General features: G+C 38.1%; 1 protein-coding gene across 1 annotated transcript in view; it reads right to left on the bottom strand.

Annotated features, from left to right (window-relative positions):
• The window catches only part of Rsbn1l (round spermatid basic protein 1 like), an 81631-nt gene extending 58847 nt beyond the window's left edge, over positions 1-22784 (bottom strand). Inside the window, exon 1 of the mRNA XM_027926390.2 lies at positions 22159-22784. Within this exon, the coding sequence (XP_027782191.2) occupies positions 22159-22717 (559 nt within the window). The 5' untranslated portion in view covers positions 22718-22784. The remainder of the gene's footprint in view (positions 1-22158) is intronic.
• Between the last annotated feature and the right edge of the window lie 234 nt (positions 22785-23018).

Here is a 23018-nt window from a genome sequence, read left to right as displayed (position 1 = left end):
GGACCTTCTTCTCTATTATACTATGAATCTAAAACTGCTCATAGAAGTAGTATTTTCAAAATTAATCTAAATAAAGAGGGGTTAAATATGTAATTCAGGCTATGGTTTCAATCTCCAGCACTGCAAAAAAATTAAAATAAAATAAATAAATAGGGAGATAGGAAACCAGGGCAGTGAGAGGAAAAGATGCAAATCGATCCATGATATATACAGTTTGAACCTAAACAGGCAAAAGGAATATAACAATCAACAAAAAAAGAACAGATGACTAAGTCATTATAAACCCAGAAAAAACAGTGAATCATTTATGTTGAAAAATAAACATAGGATAATTCATATGAAAAAGTTAATAATTTTAAATAAAATATAAAAGGCCTTTTCAAACAATTGGTGAATTTATGATATAGTAGTATCATATATGCCTCTACATAATTTTTATTTCACTGAACAAATACATTTCTACTAAGCATTATGTGCAAGAGATAAAAATAAAAATAATAATACTGCACTAAGGAATACTGCAATCAAGAAGATATCAATTGATTCTTACTCTAAGTACCACTTTGGAAAACCAGTTCATAGTAATAAAATCATGTTTCATCTGGTTATATAATAAGATTCACTAGTCAGTATTAAAGTTGTGATTATGTTAGAAATGAAAATAGATGTATGTATGAGATGAAGTACTCCAATAATAAGAAAATAAAAATCTTCCAGGCATGGCAGCCCATGCCTGTAATCCCAGCAACTTGAAAAGCTGAGGCAGAAAGATCAGAAGTTCGTGCAACTTAGCAAGGCCCTGTCTCACAATAAAAAATAAAAAGGACTGGGGATGTAGCTCTGTGGTAGAGCACTCCTGGATTAAATACCCAGTACACCAAAGGAAAAAAGAAGGAAAGAAAACTTTAGAGGCCGGGAATATGGCTCAGTGATACAGTACTTGCCTAGCATGCATTAGGCCCTGGGTTGGACACCCAGTACCCACAAAAAGAAAAGAAAAAGAAAAAAGCTTAAAAAAAAAAAAAAAAGATAGAGAATCCTTTAAAAGAGAGTTACTAAATAACAGATGTTTAAATAACCCATTCATTTTTATGGAATCTTTAGAATTATTTCAGTTATTGAAAAGACTTCTACTTTATATTTTACCCATTCTTGTGAATTTCTCAAAGTATTCCATATTTTCTGCTTTCTAAAATAAGAAGTATAGTCTTTTGTTATCACAAAAATTTTAACTCATTATCATTCTCTTATTAATACATTACCTCCCACAGCTATCATTTCTTGTGGTAAAAACAAAGTACACTCTCTTAGCACCTTTCAAATGTGTAATATATTTTTCTTAACTATAGTCACATGGTGCACAATAGATCTCTTGATTATTTCTCCTAACTGAAATTGTATATCCTCTGACCAATATCTCCCAAATTCTTCCAATATCCAAACCTCTGTTCCTGTAAGTTTTACCCTTCACATGTAAATAAATGAGATCATGTAGCATTTGTCTTTTTGTGCTTGGCTTATTTCATCTAATATAGCACCCTCCAGGTTCATCTAAGTTGTTGGAAGTGACATAATTTCATTTTTCTTTAATGCTAAATGGTATTCCATTGTGTACTACATTTTCTTTATCCATTCATCCACCGATAAACATTTGGTTGATCTCCATATCTTGTTAATTGTGAACAGCAATGCAATATTAATTGCTGGATCATATGGCATATGGTAATTTTTTTTTTAAGGGAGACAGGGTCTTGCTATGTTACCTAGGCTGGCCTCAAACTCCTGAGCTTAAGCAATCTTTCTGCCTCAACTTCTCAAGTAGCTGGGACTACAGGCACATACCTCTGTGCATAACTGGTAGTTTTAGTTCTAGTTCTAGTTCTAACTTTTTAAATAAACTCCATACTACTTTTTCTAATGGCTGATCTAATTTACATTCCCATAAATAGTATACAAAAGTTCCCTTGTGTCTATATCCATACCATATTTTTTTTAAAAAGGTACAAAAAACACAAAACAACAAATTACATGGAATGTAAATATCAAACAAACATGGAAAGAAGTCCAACCCCCCCCAGTGAGTTGTGAGTGGGATGGGATGATGTTTTCTCATTCATTCCTGATAGTCCCAGAATGCCCTACCCCTTTATTGGGAAGGGACTCACTTTCAAAACTTCAGACTTCCATTACAATGAATTAGGGACCATGAGGACCATTATGTTTACCTTTATTAGAAGTGATATAAACCTGAAAGTGTGGGCCACTGAGGGCAAAATCAGATGGCAAAAAGTGCAGTCCCAATCAAAATAGTCTTAAAAGATCCCTGTGTCTTTCCACATCAGAGACAATACCCCCTAAGCCCAGAAGCAAAAAAAAAAAGGGGGGGGGGGGGCTTATTAAAGGTCATTCAGAACCTCAAAAGGCAAAAACTTTTAGTGCCCTGCAATAGTCCATGCAACACACCCATTTTAGGAATTCAAAAACCTAATGGGGAATGGCACCTAGTCATGGACCTCAGAATAATTAATGAAGCAGTTGTTCCCTTCCACCCTATAGTTCCTAATCTGCATACTCTATTATCCAAGATTCCAGCAGCTGCTGCTTGGTTTACTGTGTTAGATTTAAAAGATGCCTTTTTCTGTTACCCCTAGACTAGAATCGCAGTATCTATTTGCCTTTGAGGAACCAGATAACTAATCTCAATTAACCTGAACAGTACCCCAAGGATTTAGAGATATCCCTCACCTGTTTGGCCAAACCCTAGCTAAGGACTTAACAGAATTCAGAGATAAAATATCTGTTGACTGTCCTCTAATATGTAGATGACATACTTTTATGTGCCTCCACTCAAAAAGAATGTCATGAGGCCACTATAAAACTTTTAAACTTCTTAGCTGACAAGGGTTATAAAGTCTCAAAGAAGAAAGCTGAATTATGCCAAAAACAATTCAATATTTAGGATTACAGCTATCTCAAGGAACCCGAAAACTAGGACAGGAAAGAATAACTCCCATAGGACAATATCCTCTACAGCAGACCATAAGGCAACTTAGAGGCTTCCTAGGGATAAACGGATACTACAGGCTTTGGATTCCTGGATGTGGAGAATTAGCTAAGCCTCTTTACAGCCTCCTCAAAGAAACACTATGCCAAAGCCTTTAAGGCACTGAAAGGTGCCTTACTCCAAGCTCCCGCCCTCAGCTTACCTACTGAATAAAACTTTAACCTTTTTTGTCACTGACAGAGGAGGAACAGCCCTGGGGGTGGTCACACAAAAAAAGGGACCTGATCAACAGCCAGTAGCTTTTCTCAGTAAGGACCTTGATTTAGTATCTTGAGGATGGCCACACAGTTTGAGAGTAGTAGCAGCAGTAGCCCTACTAGTCCCTGAGGCAATCAAAATCACCCTAGGAAGAGACCTTATTGTCTACACCTCCCATGATCTCTCAGGGATTTTTAAAAAAGAGGACTATGGCTCTCAGACAGGCACCTTCTAAAATAGCAAACCTTGCTTCTAGATGGACCCATAACTCAAATAAACTCTTTTTTTTTTTAAAGAGAGAGAGACAGAGAGAGAGAGAGAGAGAGAATTTTTTTTTAATATTTATTTTTTAGTTTTCGGCGTACAACATCTTCGTTTATATGTGGTGCTGAGGAACGAACCGGGGCCGCAGGCATGCCAGGCGAGCACGCTACCACTTAAGCCACATCCCCAGCCCTCAAATAAATTCTTTTTTTTTTTTTTTTTTTTTTTTTTAGTTCTCGGCGGACACAACATCTTTGTTTGTATGTGGTGCTGAGGATCGAACCCGGGCTGCACGCATGCCAGGCGAGCGCGCTACCGCTTGAGCCACATCCCCAGCCCCATCAAATAAATTCTTGCTCTAATCTAAACCCAGCCACCTTCCTCTCAAAGAAATTAGAAGGAAATCCTGAACATGACTGCCAACAGGTCCTAGCTATAAATTACTAAGCCTGGAAGGACCTTCAAAACCTTCCCCTGTCCAATCCAGACCTCACCATGTTCACAGACGGGAGTTCCTTTACGGAACAAGAAGAAGGCAAGCTGGATATGCTGTGGTGACTTTATGTGACACCATAAAGGCACAATTTTTGCCCCCAGGCACAAGCTCACAGCTAGCTAAATTGACAGTCCTAACAAGAGCACTTGAACTAGGGAAGCAACAAAGAATTAATATTTACACTGACTCTGAATACGCCTATCTAATCCTACATGCACATGCAGCAATTTGGAAGAGGATTTCAAACAACTGGGGGAACATCCATAAAGAAATACTACTATGAGGAGATCTTGAAACTGTTAGAAGCTGTTCATTTATCCAAAGAGGTAGCAGTAATTCACTGTCAAGGACATCAAAAAGGATAGATGAAATAGCACAAGGCAACAAAAGCAGAGCAACAAGCCAAAGAAGCTGCTAAGGGAACTTTACAGATGATAACCTTAGCCCCTTTGATATGGACAGGCCCTGCCCCAGAGATAAGAACTCAATACACTCAGGAGGAAACAGCCAGGCATTATCTAAAGGAGTACTCTCTTACCCTCTGGATGGATTCAAATGGAAGATAACAAACTATTTACCTGCTAATTCCCAGTGGATGATTTTACACACCCTACACCAATCTTACCACCTGGGAGAAGAAAATACTCCCAAATTAACCTGAGAGATATTTGAAGAAAAAAATATTTCAAAGACCATCCACCAAATAGTAAAGCCTGTGAAACATGCCAAAGAAATAACCAACTTAATTCTGCCAAGAATCCCCCAGGATTACAAAGGACAGGACAGTTCCCTGGGAAAGACTGGCAACTTGATTTTACTCACATACCCAAGAGCAATGGATTCCAATATTTATTGGTTATGATAGATATTTTTACTGGGTGGATTGAAGCCTACCCCTCCCAAACTGAACAGGCAAGAGAAGTAGTAAAAGCCTTATTACAGGAAATAATTCCACAATTTGGACTGCCCTGCAGCCTACAGAGTAACAATGGAGCAGCTTTCAAGGCAACTGTCACTCAGGGGATATCCAAAGACCTCCGCATCAAATACCATCTCCACTGTGCATGAAGACCTCAATCCTCAGGAAGGGTAGAGAAAACTAATGACATCTTTAAAAGACATCTAAGAAAACTCACTCAGGAAACCCACTACCCATGGCCTAAGGTGCTTCCTTTGGCACTACTCAGAATTAGGAACACCCAAAAAACATCAGGACTCAGCCCATTTAAGCTCTTACATGGGAGACCATTCCTAAGGAATGATATCCTTAAAGATCAGGAAACTGCAGATCTAGTGACTCATCACAAAGTTGGCCAAATTTCAATCTGAAATTTGTCAATATCCCATATCTGAGCCAGTCAGTTTTCCACCTCTATATAAGCCTGGAGATCTAGTTATGATCAAGACCATACTTTCAAATTCCCCAAATTTAAACACTATTTGGAAAGAAACTTTTTCTGTAATCTTATCCACCCCCACTGCAGTAAAAGTGCTGAGATAGGAGAACTGGATCCATCACTCTTGGATTAAAGCCTGCCATACTGAGTGGATAACCAAAGAGAACTCTCCTTCCCAGGGAACTGAGGAACAACAATATCCCTGCACTCCAATAGATGACCTAAAATATCTCTTTCGCTAAGACAATGACCACCCATCACTCAAATGGCCCTCCAGCCTATTGCTTCTCAATCAGCCTTCTATCACAGACCACTAGATAGACCCGATTTTTAAAGAGGAGAACTCCAAACTGCTTGCCCCTTACTGCCTCCTTCCAGCTGGAAAAAGTCAAAGCAGTCATCCAGAGTGGTTGTCATCCTGTTTCCTTACAGCAGTAAGGAGTTCCTAAAATTAGAAGGGTGAATGAAGCCAGATTCAAAGACAGGTAGTTAGTGTAGTTAAGTAAACTGGGTCCCCTTTTCCTTGGGGGGGGAGGGTCTTTTCTGCTATCCTTTAATAAAGTCTTTCACTTTCCACTCCACACTTGCCTCAGAGTGCTTCTTTGGTGCTATACTTCGGCATTCAGGGAAATAAGGACTTGTCACGGTAACCGGCGGTATCACCAGGCTACCAGCTATGGCCCCCTTCTCCCTCCAGGGAGAAGTCTATGTTACCCCTTTTTAAATAAACTCTGCTTTGTATGCTTGCCTCAGCGTACTTCTCTAATGTTCAAATTTCAACATGTGAGGAAGCAGGACTCATCATAGATAACCAGTGGTACCACTGGTAGGACTGCAAAATGATACAACCACTATGGAAAGCAGTATAGAGATTCCTCAGAAAACTTGGAATGGATTTTTGACCCAGCTATCCCACTCCTAGGTTTATACCCAAAGGACTTATAATCAGCATACTACAGTGACACAGCCACATCAAAGTTCACAGCAGTTCAATTCACAATAGCTAAACTATGGAACAACCTAGGTGCCCTTTAACAGATGAATGGATAAAGAACTGTGGTATATGTACACAATGGAATATTACTCAGCCTGTGACATTTGCAGGTAAACATATGGAACTAGAGAACAATATGCTAAAAGAAATAAGCCAATCCTAAAGAACCAAAGGCCGCATGTTTTCTCTGATATGCAGATGCTAATTCACAATAGGAGTGGGAGAACAGAGGTATTTTGGACTAGATAGAGGGAAGTGAAGGGAGGGGAGTGGGAATAAATACAACATTATTACCCTGTACATATATGATTACATGAACTGAATAACTCTATATCATGTACAACCAGATGAATCAGAAGTTATACTCCATTTATGCATGATGTGTCAAAATGAATTTTACTGACATGTGTAACTAATTAGAACAAATTTTAAAAATTAAATTAAAAGTACTAGGGATGGGCTGGGGCTATAGCTCAATGGTAGAGCATTTGTCTAGCATGCATAAGGCACTGGGTTCAATCCTCAGCACCACATAAAGATATTTTTTAAGTACTGGGGATGCAGTGCAGTGTAAAGTGCCTCTAGGTTCAACGCCTAGCACCACCACCACCCCTACACACACACACACACACACATACACACACACACAAAGAGTTACAGCTGAATGGAGACAGGATAAGACAGGGTCATTCCATATTATAAAACTTTGAATACTGTTTGACTTTTATATTAAATTTTATTTTTAAAATTTATAGTTAAATCTTCCTCCCCCAAAACCCATAACCCCAGTCTAATCATGAGAAAAATGTCAGAGAAATATCAATTGAGGAACATTCCACAAAATGTATTTTTCCACAAAATGTATTCTTCCCAAGGTTATTAAAAGTGAGGAAAGTCTGAGGTTCGGTTGTAGCAAGGAAAAGCCCAAGGAAACATGATTTTTTTTTCCATTGATGCATTATAGTTGTGCATAATGATGGGATTTGTTGTAACATTCATACAAGCATACAAAATAACAATATAATTTGGCCGATATCATTTCCCAGCATTTCCCCCCCACCATCTCCCAATCCTGATCCCTTTCCTCTACTGATCTCCCTTTCATTTTCATGAGATCTCCACATCCCACACCCCTACCGTTCTTTTTTCCCTTGTAGCTTCCACATATGAGAGAAAACATACAACCCCTGACCTTCTGAGTTGGCTTATTTCGCTTAACATAATAGTCTCAAGTTCTATCCATTTTCCTGGAAATGACATAATTTCATTTCTCTTTATGCTGAATAAAATTCCACTGTGTATATATACCATATTTTCTTTATCCACTCATCCATTAATGGACACCTAGGCTGTTTCCATAGTTTGGCTACTGTGAATTGTGTTGCTATAAACATGCCTGTTATCATTATGGTATGATTAATTATTTTGGATAAATACTGAAGAGTGGTATAACTGAGTCATATGGTGGTTCCATGCCTAGTCTTTTGAGAAAGTTCCATGATTTGCATAGTGATTGTACTAATATACAATCCCAAGAACAATGCAAAAGTGTTCCTCTCTCCACATCCTTTCCAGCATTTATTACTGTTTGTATTCTTGATGACCATCATTCTGAACTAATGTGAGATAAAATCTCAGTGTAGTTTTGATTTGCATTTCCCTAATTGCTAAAAATGCTGAACATTATTTTATTTTTGTTGGCCATTTGTATTTCTTCTTTTGAGGAGTGTATGTTTAATTCACTTGCCTCTTTTTTTAAGACATTAACCTTTTTATTAATTTTTTATTTATATAAGACAGTGGAATGCATTATAATTCATATTACACATATAGAGCACAATTTTTCATCTCCTGGTTGTAAACAAAGTATATTCACACCAATTTGTGTCTTCATACATGTATTTTGGATAATAATGTCCATCACATTCCACCATTATTTCTAACCCCATGTCCCTTCCCTTCCCCTCCCACCCTTCTGCCCTATCTAGAGTTTGTCTATTCCTCCCATGCTCCCTCCTCTCTACCTCACTATGAATCAGCCTCCTTATATCAGAGAAAACATTCAGAATTTGGCTTTTTGAAATTGGCTAACTTCACTTACCATTATCTTCTCTAACTCTATCCATTTAACTGCAAATGCCATGATTTTATTCTCTTTTATTGCTGAGTAATATTCCATTGTGTATATATGCCACATTTATCATCTATTGAAGGGCATCTAGATTGGTTCAACAGTTTATCTATTGTGAATTGTATTGCTATAAACATTGATGTGACATTAACCTTTTTAAAAGAAATTTACATCTATAGGGCTGGGATTGTGGCTCAGAGGTAAAGTGCTTACCTAGCACATGTGAGGCACTGAGTTTAATCCTTAGCACCACATAAAATACATAAATAAATAAAGGTACTGTGGCCATCCACAACTAAAAAAATATTTTAAAAAAAGAAATTTACATCTATAAATTAAATCTCATTTGGGTTTTTTGGGGGAAGGAAGAACAATAGTTCCATTTTTTTTATTTCTTTTTTTTAGTTTATTATTTTTAGATATACATGATAGTAGAGTGTATTTTGACATACTAGACATACATGGAGTATAACTTTCCTAATTAGGATACCATTCTTATGGTTGTACATGATGTGGAATTTCACTGATCATGTACTCACATATGAATATAGAAAAGTTATGTCCAATTCATTCTACCATCTTTCCTAATCCAATTCTTCCTTCATTCCCATTGGTCTAAACCAATGAAATTCTATTCGCCCTTCCCCACCTCTTAGTGTGTTAGCATCCACATATCAGAGAGAACATTCAGCCTTTGGTTTTGGGGAACTGGCTTCTTTCACTTAGCATGATGGTCTCTAGTTCTATCCATTTACCTGAAAATGCCACAATTTCATTCTTCTTTATGGCTGAGTATTATCCCATTGTGTACATATACCACATTTTCTTTACCCATTCACCTGTTGAAGAGCATCTAGGTTGGTTTCACAGCTTTGCTATGGTGAACTGAGCTGCTGAAAACATTGATGTGTCTGCATCACTGTAGTATACTGATTTTAAATCCTTTGGGTATATGCCAAGGAGTGGGATAATTGGGTCAAATTGTGTTTCCATTCCAAGTCAATATATGAAAAAAAAAGTTCAACACCTCTAGTAATTAGAGAAATGCAAACTAAATCTATACCAAAATTCCATCTCATTCCAGTCACAATGGCAATTATCAAGAACACAAGTAACAACAAATCCAAATCCTGGCAAGGATAGCGGGGAAAAGATACACTCATACATTGCTAGTGGGACTGAAAATTGGTGCAAAGACTCTAGAAAGTAATTTGCCTATTTATTTATTGGGTTATATTTGTTTTTGTGATGTTAGATTTTTTGAGTTCTTTATTTGTTCTAGATACTAATCGTCTGTCAGAAGAGTAGCTAGCCAAATTTTCTCCCATTCTATATGGAGAAAATTCTCTTCATACTCATAATTGTTTCCTTTGCTGTGCAGTAGATTTAAATTTGATGTCATCCCATTAAGTAACTCTTGGCATCATTTCCTGAGCTTTAGGGGTCCTATTGAGAAAGTTGTTGCCTTTGCCTATATGCTGGAGTGCTGACTCTACATTTTCTACGGGGAGTTGCATAGATTCTGGTCTCTAATTCTTTTTCAGTTGATTTTTGTGTAGAGTGAGAGATAAGGGTTCAAAGCCAGAATCAGTAATTTCACAAGGCGCTAAGTAACTTAGTAAGACCTTCTATTGTCTCAAAATAAAAAAATAAAAAGGACTGGGAATGTGGCTCCGTGGTTAAGTGCCCCTAGGTTCAATCCCTGGTACTAATTAATTAATTAAAATTAAAAGGGTTAAGGATGTGGTAAGTACCCCTGGGTTCAATCCCAGGTATCCAAAAAAAAAACCCTCTTATTACTATGATTTGATAGATGTACACCATATTCATGTGCTAAAATACCACAGTAAATCCCATTAAAATGTACAATTAATATGTGTTAATCGAAACAATAAATGTAGGGCCAGGGTTTTGGAAGTAGATCAGTGATAGAGCCTGTAACATTAGCATGTGAAACACTCAGCATACAAAAGACCATGTGTTCAATGCCTACTACTATCTAAAAGTTATACGCTTTATATACACACACACATACACATTTACTTTCTTTTATTTTATATATCTAAATAACATCTAAAAAATGTATACCCTCCCTTTCTATTAAATAAAAGAATATGGCTACTTAGGTTTGTAATGCCTAAAGAGTAAATTAATTTCATAATGAAAAATTATTGTATATTTTTTCTTCAGATCAATCATTGGGTGTAAGGTAAAGGTCATAAAATGAATATTAAATACCTGCTCTGATATTATATTATATAGTTTAATGGAAATCTATGAGTATACAGTTAATTTACAGTAGCCAACAGAAGATATTATGGAATAGAGATTATAATTTGAATTACATGTAATATTTAATGCACTATTTTCTATATAAAAACTGACAGAATGGCTAGGCATGGTGGCACATACCTATAATTCCAGCTCCTCAGGAGGCTGAGGCAGAGGCAGGAGGATTTCAAGTTCAAGACCAGTCTAGGTAATTTAGCAAGAGTCTGTCTCAAAATAAAAATTTTACTGAATGCAGTTCAGTGGTAGAGCATCTGCAAATCATGTGCAAAGTCCTGGTTCAATAACCAGTACCTCAAAAAGAAAACTGGTAGGGGCTTCTTATTCTAGGCCCACTACCAATATGGTAGTAGACTACTAATTATAACTAGAATACTACACCCAATCTTTAACTATAAGTACTATGCAAGTAGCTTTCCAAACTCAACTAAGGGGAATTAAAAATTCAAGAAAAGTCTTTTCTGCACTTGGGCAAATCCATTTAATACCAATGGTTAGGTAGAGGTTACTGGGTGTAACTTAAGTTCTTAAGAAAAACAGTATACTTTTTAACCAGCACAGACATTTTTACTCTAGAAACAAATGAAAAATTTTATTTTGGTCTTTTCCCTTTAAGTGTTCAGGGTATGTTATAAATATTTAAAAGCTGTGATTTATAGCTATAAGATCTAGAAGCTATGGACTGAAGTAATCTGCACCATATACTATATTTAGCACAATAATGTTCATCACAAAGATGCATATGGGGGGATGTTTTGGGGGAAGGTGAAAAATGTATTTTCTGGAGAGCTGAAGAATATGAAGGCATTAAAATACCAAGATTTCTGAACACACACACACACACAAAAAAAAAAAAAAAAAAGAGATGGGGGGAGTGGGGGGAGGAGAGAAAGAAAAATCCTTCCTATAAGATTGTGGTCACACCCATAAACTCACAATGTTTACTTTGGTACCTGAACCAAAACAGATTGCCAAATTTTAATCTAGATACAGGAGTAGCAATTTATTCTAAATTTCTTACCCCCAAAAAACTAATTCTGTATATACTTAGAAATAATTTGAAATCATTCTTTAACCCCTGATGAAATGGGTGACTCAAACTGGGATCTTTAACTGATAATAATGTCAATAGGTAGACGACAGTTGGGAAACGGGGATTTCGCAAAGCTTTACCCCACATATTACTAGCCAAATGCAAATAGAAAAATGAGCCATTACAATGGAGTCATCTAGTAACCACCTCAACCAAATAATCACTAACAATAGGATAACCTGAATATAGTAACAGCATCATTAATAATAAAACAATCTATCATATGCCTCCTGATGAGATGCAATATAAAATACACTTATGAAGTATGTTTACCAAACTGCTTAATCTGAATTTACTCATGTCTTTAAGCCTAACTTCCAGTTTTCAAAAAAAGGATAAATATCACAATGAAACAATTATTTTAAAATTATGAATATAAGAACATCTACAAGATAAAACAGGTATGTTAGACTGTTACCTTCAAAAAGTCAATGTCATATAAAGAAAAGTAACTGAGATAGTTCCAGATTAAAATACAGTGTGATTGGGGTAAAAATAGGGAATTGGGAGGAACTGAAAGAATCTGTATGTATGGACTAGCTACATAATTAATTTCTTAAGTGCTTTAATGTCACTCTGGTTATGTCAGAAAATGCTCTTACTTTTGGGAAAAGAAAGCTGAAAAGTTAAAGAATGAGATGTCATAAAGCCTGAAATTCAAATCATTCAAATGATTCAGCACATAAATACAATATTAATAGTCATTGAATCTAGGAAGGAACTCTACACATGATCATTGTATTATTCTTTCAACTTTTCTATATGCTTAAAATTTTTATAATAAAAATTTTTCATGCAAAATAAAGAAGTAACTTGAAATCTTTTTAAAACTTCATCTTTCCTTTCACCCTCCTGTTTTTTACAGTCTAAAAGGGAAAAAATTAAGTTATCTTTAGCATTGTGTAGTTAGGCTGGGACCCTGACAGTGATAGGTTGATTCAAATTCTTTACATATTAGTTATGCAACTAGGAAAAACTTAGAGTCTTTTAATCTGAAAACATTGAGGCAATAGCATGGCGCATGGCAAGCACTCAATACTACTTTTCATTCTTCTACCAAACCCAATATTTTATTTCCTATGATGATATGGTTGAACATACACTGACTTCACAAGCATCTGCCTCATACCGTTAAAGGTTGGGTGGTTTGCTTACTTACAGTAATTAATTTTCCAATATTAAAGATTTAACCTAAACATGGGCCTCTCTGGTGAGAATATAAAATGGCACAGCCACCATGGAAAAATAGCTATGGGAAATAGTATGGCAGTTCCCCAAAATATTAAAAATAGAATTACCATACAATCCAACAATTCCACTTCTGATTATACATCAAAAAGAATAAAGACAAGAATTCAAACAGATTATTTGTACACCCATGTTTATAGGAACACTCACTATTCAAAATAGCCAAAAGGTAGAAGCAATCCAAGAATCCACCAAGGAAGCCAGGTACAGTGACACACACCTGTAATCCCAGCAACTGAGGAGGCTGAGGCAGGAGGATCACAAATTTGAGGTAAGCCTCAGCAATTTACAGATCCTATCTCAAAATTAAAAATTTTAAAAAGGCCTAGGGGTGTAGCCCAGTTGTAGAGCACTCCTGGGTTAAATCCCCAGTACATTATTATTCTTTCAACTTTTCTATATGCTTAAAATTTTTATAGTAAAAAACATATACAAAAAAAAAGTCTACTCCGGAATGAATGGATAAACAAAATGTAATATATACATAAAACAGAACATTATTCAGTTTTAAAAAAGAAATTCTGTTCGGGTGCAGCAGTGTAAGCCGGTAATCCCAGCTATCCAGAAGGCTGAGGGAGGATGGCAAGTTCAAGGACAGCCTCTGCAACCTAATAAGACCCTGTCTCAAAATGAAGAATAAGAAGGGCTGGGAGTATGGCTCAATGGTAAAGCACTCCTGGGTTCAACCCCCAGTAAGGAAAAGTTAAGAATTCTAAGGAGTAAGGGTGGTAGCTCAGTGGAACAGCATCTACTGGGTATACATGAGGCTCTGGGTTCAATCCCCAGTACCATCCCCCCAAAAAAGGAAATTATGACACATGATACAAACATAAATAAACCCCCTTTTGGGGGGAGTGGGGGGGCACTGGAGATTGAACCCAGAGACAGTTAACCACTGAGCTACATCCCCAGCTATTTTTATTTTTTCATTCTGAAACAGGGTCTTGCTAAATTGCAGAGGCTGGTCTTCCTGCCTCATCCTCCCCAGTTGCTGAGATTACAGGCAGATTCCACCACTCCAGCCTTAAATCTTATATTAAGCTAAGGAAAATATGCAAGTCACAAAAGGACAAATGCTTCATTATTCCACTCCTATAAGATACCTAGAAATAATCAAATTTACAGAGAAAGTAAGTAGAATAGAGATGGCCATGGAGAGTTATTCTTTAATGAGTTTGGAGCTTCTGAGTTGCTAGAATTACATGTGTGCATGTACTACCGTGCCCAGCTTGTATATATGTTTTGTGTGAGACCAGGTCTCATTGTGTTGGCCAGGCTGGTCTCAATTGAAGATTCAAGTGACCTTCCTGGCTCAGCCTCCCCCCAAGTAGCTGGGACTACAGGAATACACTATTACACCTGGCTCTCTCTCACTTTTTGATATAAATATATGCTGTTAAGATTTTTTTAAGCATTAGTTATGTGAGAGAAAAAAATTCAGTTCTGGTTATTTTTTAAGTGAAATAATGGTTAAGAATATGCCTTAAAATACCAGAGCAAATAAATGAAAATAAGTAGAGGTGATGAAACATGAATAGTAAAATGCTGGTCAACTATTGAAACAGTATGATAAACATACCCAGAATTCACTACACTGTTCTGACTTCTTCTGCAGTAAAATTTTTCATGATAAAATATTAAATATTTTTCAACCTATAATTCAAGAAAAATACAACAGAAAGCTTAAAATACCTTAAGGTTTAACACACTTCACTGTGTTAGGTAGAAAGAAAGATTGAAAACCAACATTCCTCATGAATGCCTACAATATGCAAGGTTCATAAAATTCTATCAACCATCCTGTAAAAAAAAACATCATCCCATATAACAAATATATATGGGCTCAAAAACTGTTAAGTGGCCGGGCTTAGTGGCACATGCCTGTAATTCCAGTGGCTCGGGAAGCTGAGGCGGGAGTACCTCTAATTCAAAGCCAGCCTCAGCAAAAGCGAGGCACTAAGCAACTCAGTGAGACCTTTTCTCTAAATAAAACAGAAAAAAAGGGCTGGGGATGTGGTTCAGTGGTTGAGTGCCCCTGAATTCAACCCCCAGTACCAAAAAAAAAAGAGTTAAGTGATATTGGGCATGTATGCCTATAATCCCAGATATATTTTGGGCAGCTAAACCAGGAGGGTCACAAGCTCAAGATTAGCATGAGCAACTTAGTGAAACCCTCTGGCGAAAAACATAAGGCCTGAGGATATAGCTCAGTAGTAGAGCATTTGTCTAGCATTCACAAGGCTCTGGGTTCAATCCTCAATACCATAACTTTTTTTGTTTGTTTGTTTGGTTAAATGACCTGACCAATATAACACAAATGGGAGCAAGCCAAAATATGGCTAAAATTCAAGATCTCCTTTTAGAAAACATACCCAAACAGGGACGGGGCTGTGGCTCAGTGGTAGAGCACTTGCCTAGCATGCCTGAGGCACTGGGTTGGATCCTGTGCACCACATAAAAATAAACAAATAAAATAAAGGTATTGTGTCCATCTACAACTAAAAAAATATAAAAAAAGAAAACATACCCAAAAAATGGGGAGGAAAAAAAAAAGAAACAAACTCAGTCTTAGAGGTAACTAGGAGATAATGCAACTATAACCTGAAATATAATGTATAAAGACAGAAAATTGATGATGAAATGGTAAATGCCTGGGTATAATGGAAGAGAGAGAAAGAATCTAATTTATCCTGCCATAAGCCAGAAGGGTCCAGTAGAAGCACTGGGAAAATAGAGGGCAGAATACCTACATGCAAACACTATTCCTAAGGAAACAAGAGAAGTATGGTCTCCTGCAAAACCGAATCATAGTTGTTCCAGGCTCCCAGGCATTCCACAGAGAAAGACAGAGAGATGAAATGTTAGGATGATAAGAGGGAGACTTGAATGAAAATTCATGAACTGAATACAGAGACCTGTAGTTTTCTTTACCCACCAAGCACTAGAATCCCGCCATCAAAACTCATTACCTCAGCCAACCCCCCTGCTATGGACAAAAGTATATCTTCCCAAAATTCATAAGTTGAAGCCTTAATGCCAGATATGACTGTGTCTGAAGACAGTGCTTTTAGGAGGTAAGATTAAGAGAGGTAATAAGGATGAGATTCTATTCTAATCCAATAGGACTGACAACCTTCTAAAAGGAAGAGAAAGCAATCTCTCTCCACAAGCAAGCCCCAAGGAAGTCCACAAAGGCAAGAAGGCAGACACCTACAGGCCAGGAAAAGAGCCCTTTCTAGAACCCATCCACAGGAGCACGCTGATATCAGGCTCCCAGGCTCCAGAAATTTGAGAAAATATATTTCTGTTGTTCCACCTACCCAGTCTATGGTATTTTGTTATGGTAGCCTTAGTGACTGGGACACTCCTCCTTTCCCCATCATTCCACCCACACAAGGACAGAAAAAGGGAAGGACCTTTATCTGAAGAAACTGAAAGTTTTTTTACCTACCTCCCAAAGGATAAACATAAAAACTTGGGGTCATTCATCACTAAACCTTGCTCATGAATGCCTATGAGCTTTCAATCAATTTTGATAGCTTTCTCTTAAATATGAAAAATTAAGGATAACACAGATCTAAAGAAAGCCTCTAAAAGAAAGAAGCCAAAATAAATAAGGAAAAAAAAAAGTTAAAAGAACCAAAAACTATGTAGGAAACAGAACATTTCAAAGAAACTATAATTAACATCATTGAAGAGATAAAAGATTCTGAAATTATGAAAAAGGAACAAAATGCTATAGTACTGGAACAAAAACACAAGAGCTCATTTAAAAAAAAATTGTTAAGCTAAAATCTTGAAATCCAGTGAAAGGACTGAAATTTCCCAGATAGAATAGACAACTTTTTAAAGATCAGACTTTTCAACATCAACATTAGAAGCTGGGCAATAATGAAACACCATCTTTAAACTTCAGAGGGAAAATGATTTCCAATATAGAAATCTCTCAACAACCAGTCAGGTATGAGGGTAAAAATACAATTCCCAAAAGGGTACTTCTTACACACCCTTTCACATTACTCCTAGTAGAAAAATACAAAATTACAATATGAACCAAAAGACAGGCAAGAGATCCAGAAAGGGCATTCAACAAAACTGAAAGAAATTCCCAGAATGTCACTCAGCTAAGGAAAGTCCCAAGGTGATAGTTATGCAGCAGGCCTTAAGAGTAAACAATCCAGACAGAAGCAGGAAGGACATCTACAGAGGGGATGTCTACAGGAACAAATGGAACTGATAAGTTTATCTGACAGCTTTGCCCATGTGGAAAATTGTACTGAGAAGCATTTTATGGAGCAGTTGGAAGATACAGAAAGAATTTGTCAGAGAAAACTAAACAAGTGAAAAAAAAAAAAAATTGGACATGAAATACAAAAGATTACACATTCACACACACAAAGGAATCATATCCAACTATTCTCTCAACAGTGACAAATATTTGGTTATTAAATATATGTGTGTGTATATATATATATATATATATATATATATATATATATGATGAAAACTCTAAATATGGATTTAACCCAAAATTGTGAAATAATATTAGAAAGATGGGGGAGAATATAGCTGAAAATGTTCAAATATTCATTGTTTTAAAAATCACTAACATTCACATACCCCAAATCATTCAATACTACAAAAAGTCTCTGTTTTCATTAGAATTAAATTCTGGAACTATATTTTCAAGGAAAAACTTCAGTGAAATGGTCTGATTTTTGTCTTGGAATATTTCACAAGTCATTCTAAGGGGGAAAAAATGCAAAGCAAAAGCTATAAAAGTCACAAGATCCATACAAATTATATTGGTTTTCAGAATCCCTGAAGCCACATAATATCTAATGATATGTTGTTTATCTTAATTCTTTTTTTTTTTTTTTTTTTTTTTTTGATGCAGTGGGTACCAGGGATTGAACTCAGGGGCACTGGACCACTGAGCCACATCCCCAGACCTATTTTGTATTTATTTAGAGACACGGTCTCACTGAGCTGCTTAGCCCCTTGCTTTTCCTGAGGCTGGCTTTGAACTCATGATCCTCCAGCTGAGGCCTCCAGAGCCACTGGGATTACAGGTGTGTACCAGCATGCCCAGCTACTATAATGAGATTCTCAATGGTGGATACCTTAAAAACACGTCCATTTTTACTTTCCAAGTGTTTGAACAATTAAGTCTTAGAGAAAAATGGGGTAACTCCAGTAGCTTATCTCTGTAAGCACCAAATCTAGTTATTTTCCAGGTTTATTTTGTTTTTGGTTTTGTTTGCCGAATGGGGACTGAACCTACAGGCAGTTTACCACTGAACTACATCCCCAGCCCTTTCTTCTTATTTTTTTATTTTGAAACAGAGTCTTAAGTTGCCAAGGCTGCCCTGAACTTGCCATCCTCCTGTATCAGCTCACAAATCACTGGGATTACAGACATGAGCCACCAGGTCCAGCTATTTCTAGTTTTAAGAATCTAAACTATTCTGCACTTTTTATAAGAAAAAATTTAACCTTTATTTGATGAATTAGACTATCATGTAAGTCAGCTATAGCACTATCACCACATGGCCTGAAGAGATGTTAGGTGCATAAGGTATTGGTCATCGTATTCAACGAGCCTACACTAGTAAGCCTAGCTTTCAAATTTGCGGTCAGTGATCCTTTATTCTGTCAGGACTGACCCATCTTTTAATTTATTGATGAGATTAAAAAATTAAAAACCATGCTTCAGACTGAACATTTACTAAATGGCTTGCCAGGTCCATTCATATATGTACTTTCATTCAATCCGAACACTTTGTTAGAATATAACCAATATAAAAATAAAGCTGTTCTAATGATTTTTAAAAACTCTAAATAAATAAGTACAGGAGCTTAATAGTTTAGTAAAGTTGGGAGTGGCCAGTTCTTCTGGGAACTACATACATCAATTTTGTCTTTTGTTGAGGGAAAATCTATTTTCCTTCTTTAAATATCGTTAGAGGGGCTGGGGATGTGGCTCGAGCTGTAGCGCGCTCGCCTGGCATGCGTGCAGCCCGGGTTCGATCCTCAGCACCACATAAAAACAAAGATGTTGTGTCCACCAAAAACTAAAAAATAAATATTAAAATTTTTAAAAAATATATTGTTAGAGCTTACTTTAGTTCTGACTAAAGATTATTGAATCGAGTTGGAGTTGTAGCTTGGTGGTATTGCACTTGCACCACACACACACAAAAAAATTATCATTGAGATACTAAAAAGCAAGCTGGGCATGGTGGCACACACCTGTAATTCCAACAGGTCAGGAATCTGAGGCAAGAGGATTGTGAGTTCAAAGCCAGACTCAGTAACTTGACGAGGCCCTAAGCAACACAGCAAAACCCTATATATACATAAAATATTTTTAAAAGGCTGAGGATGTGGCTTAGTGGTTAAGTACCCCTGGGTTCTATCCCCAGTACCAAAAACAAACAAAAAATACTAAAAAGCAATATTTTTCTTTGATTTTTAGTTTTTTCTCAAAATAACAGCATTTTTAAATAAATAAATAGATAAAATAGCATTTTTGTACAAAAAAGATTACAAAAGTTAATATCTAGTCATTCCTTAAAAAATCCATTTAGGTTGTGGGAAAAGCCTAATATAAAAGCTATCATTGTTGGGGCTGCAGTAGTGGCTCAGTGGTGGAATGCTTGCCCAGCATGTGTGAGGCCCTGGGTTCAATCCTCAGCACCACATATAAATAAATAAATAAAATAAAAGACCCACTGACAACTAAAAAATATTTTTTAAAAAGCTATCCTTGTTATATATTTAGGCTTAAAAATGTAAGCGGTAGCACTCAAGAGAATTCTGGGCCTAGCATGGTAGCTCAGGTTTCTAATCCTAGGGATTTGGGAGGCTGAGGCAGGAGTATCTCAAATTTAAAGCCAACCTGGACAACTTAGTGAGCCCCTGTCTCAAAATAAAAAACAAAAAGGACTGAGAATGTAGCTCAATGGTAGTGTACCCCTGGGTTCAATCCCCAATACCAAAAAAAAAAAAAAAGAAGAAGAAAAAAAAAGATTCTAAATGTAATTTAAAACATTATAAAAATTTTGCTTTCACAGTCATTTCACTTTTTTTTCCTGGTAATTGCGATTGAACCAAGGTCCTCACACATGCCAAGCAAGCACTATACCCTTGAACTACGTCCCCAGTCCTTTTGTTGTTGTTGTTCCAAGGATTGAACTCAGGGGCACTCACCACTGAGCCACATCTCCAGCCCTTTTTTGTATTTTATTTAGAGACAGGGTCTCACTGAGTTGCTTAGCACCTTGTTTTTTGCTGAGGCTGGCTTTGAACTTGCAATCCTCCTGCCTCAGCCTCCTAAGTGTACACCACTGCACCTGGCCAGTGCTTTCATTTTTGATACAGGGTCTCACTAAATTGCCCAGGCTGGCCTCAAACTTGCAATCCTCCTGCCTCAGCCTCCAAGTAGCCGAGATTACAATCATGCACTACAGAGCCATTGAATTTAAAGGACATCTGTTTACACCACATGTTAAGTCAGAATTGTTTTTTTAAAATGCATGCTTATTTATTTTCAGCCATTCCAATATCCATATGCACTTCCTCAGGGAATTTATGAAGCAAATGCACAGTTTACACACCACAAGACTGATACCAAGCCACATTTGGATAGACTTCCAGGCACTTATATTTTATACTTAGGGATTAAAACAAATAGCTTTAAAATATTAACCACTTAAAATTCCTAAGTAAACTCCATCTTCAAAATTGCTTTTGTAGAAGCAACAATCTCCAGAAGTGAGAGATCTTTACTCTGCATCAGAATACCCGATGGCAGGTTTGACTTGGATGTCAAAGCTTTGCTATGGACAAAAAAAAAAAAAAAATTTGGAAAGTAACACTGTTACTACATACTCATGTATAGCTTTTTTAAAAATTACTGTGAAAAATAAGCCATTCTACTTAAAACAGCATTTTTCATGATCTAAGCGACATCAGATCAGCTATGCTAAAACTGCCTGCATTTCATTTTTTGCTAAAAAAAAGATTTTATTTCATAACACTGTAGCAACATATATTTATAATAAATATCATTTCAAACTTTGAGTTTTAAGTTTGTAATCACAGATTTACTTCCCAACCAATCTGCATGTTGTACTACTCTGTCAAATCATTATATATCCACCGCTAAAAGGACCACCTATTTTAAAGAAATACTATCTTGAAAAACTATGAAAAGTCAACATTCAAAAGCAAAAGTGTGTCTCAAAAGGACGCCTAAGAATCTGCCTTTTTCTTAAGCTAAAACATTTTGTAACCACTTGATGTGGCCAAAACACGTCAAAGCTCCTGATTTTTATTATTTGCTGCAGCAAAAGAGAATATGGCTGAAAATTCTTCTATTTCAAATAGGACCACTCAAAACACTAAAGAATACGGAGTGGAGAGGAGGGTGGAGGCTGGGTACCTTATGAAACAGCACACTTGGGGCCCTGCACACTACCTCACTTCCCTAATAGGGATGAAATGCTCAGGCCTCTGGTAGCTTCCAGCTGACGCCAATGCTCTCCACACCCCTTTTTTTGACAGGATTTTCTGGTGTCGGAGGTTGAGTCACAAATACAAATCCCTGTGATCACATCTAAACAGTTTATTTAGTTATCAAGCATCTTTTAAAGACCGAACCCTTCTCGTTTGTTCCTATCTCCCTCCCTAACTAAGCATACCTAGAAGGGTCCTCCAGACCGATTTCTACAAATGCTGCAGCTCGTTAACTGGGAGGAAAAACCATATAGAGTTTAGGCCATTCCCCTCTCTGCCACCAAAATTACAGGCTCCATTTCCTGTCCCCTTGAGGACTGAAAAATCGCCCGAGAACCTGACGCCTCCCGCCTGTCCAGACTGGCGCACGCCGCTGCCGCGCTCCCCCTTCCCGGGCCCCCAGCGCTTAAGGGTGGCGGGGACCCGGGCGTCCCCTCCCCTCCCCCGCGCGAGCCAGCACCCACCTCGCGGCAGCGGCTTCACCTCCCCGTTCTCCTCCCGGGCGGCCCCGCCAAGGCCGTGCCTCCTCTTCTCCTTCTCCCGCTTTTCCTTAGGTCTGCGTGGCTTGGCGTTAGCCGAGGAAGCGGCGGCCGGCAGCAGGAGATGGTGAGGCTGGGCGTGCAGCAGCGTAGGAGGGACCAGCAGTTTGCGCGGCACCGGCTGAGACAAGGAAGCGGAGGCTGAAGAGGGGACCGCCGAACCCGCGGAGAAAGAGAAACAGCTCCGAGAAGAAGACGGAGATGGGGTAGCAGAAAGAGCAGAGAAGCTCCAAGACGCGGGGCTGCCATAGCTCTGAGGCGAAGGTGCCACGGGCGGCTGCAGCTGCCTGCTGTTCCCGCCGCTACCCCCTTCTCCGTTCACTCTCCGCGGCGCCTTCTTCTCCTCAGTCCGGACCTTCTTTGCGGACAGAGAACCCGGTGGATCCCGAGAGGAAGATTGAAGCTTGCCAAATGGTTCTTTCTCGGAAACGACAGAGGCGGAGGCGGCGGCGGCGCCGTGCACTGGGCTCGGCGGTTCCGCCATCTTGCGCTCCTGTTGTATTTACTCTCCTCCGCTCCCTGGCGCGAGGCACTGGGCGGGTCCTCTGCCAGGGGCGGGGCGGGGCGGGGGCGGGGCTGCCGGGCCACCGGCCGGGTCTTTCATAGGGTGAGACATACTGAGGGATCCATCTAGAATCCAATCAAAGGTGCGGGCATAAAGCGAAGGGTTGGAATTGCCTAGCGGACTTGCTTTGGAGGTCAGAGCTCCGCGGGGTGCGGCTAGTAGCAGGGGGAGCTGCTGGAGGAGAGGGTCTCCGACTGTCGCCAGCGTGAACTCGGGTGCC

Source organism: Marmota flaviventris, chromosome 1 (assembly GCF_047511675.1).
Source record: "Marmota flaviventris isolate mMarFla1 chromosome 1, mMarFla1.hap1, whole genome shotgun sequence".
In the NCBI taxonomy this organism is placed as follows: domain Eukaryota; kingdom Metazoa; phylum Chordata; class Mammalia; order Rodentia; family Sciuridae; genus Marmota; species Marmota flaviventris.
This window is presented reverse-complemented; position numbering and strand designations above follow the sequence as displayed.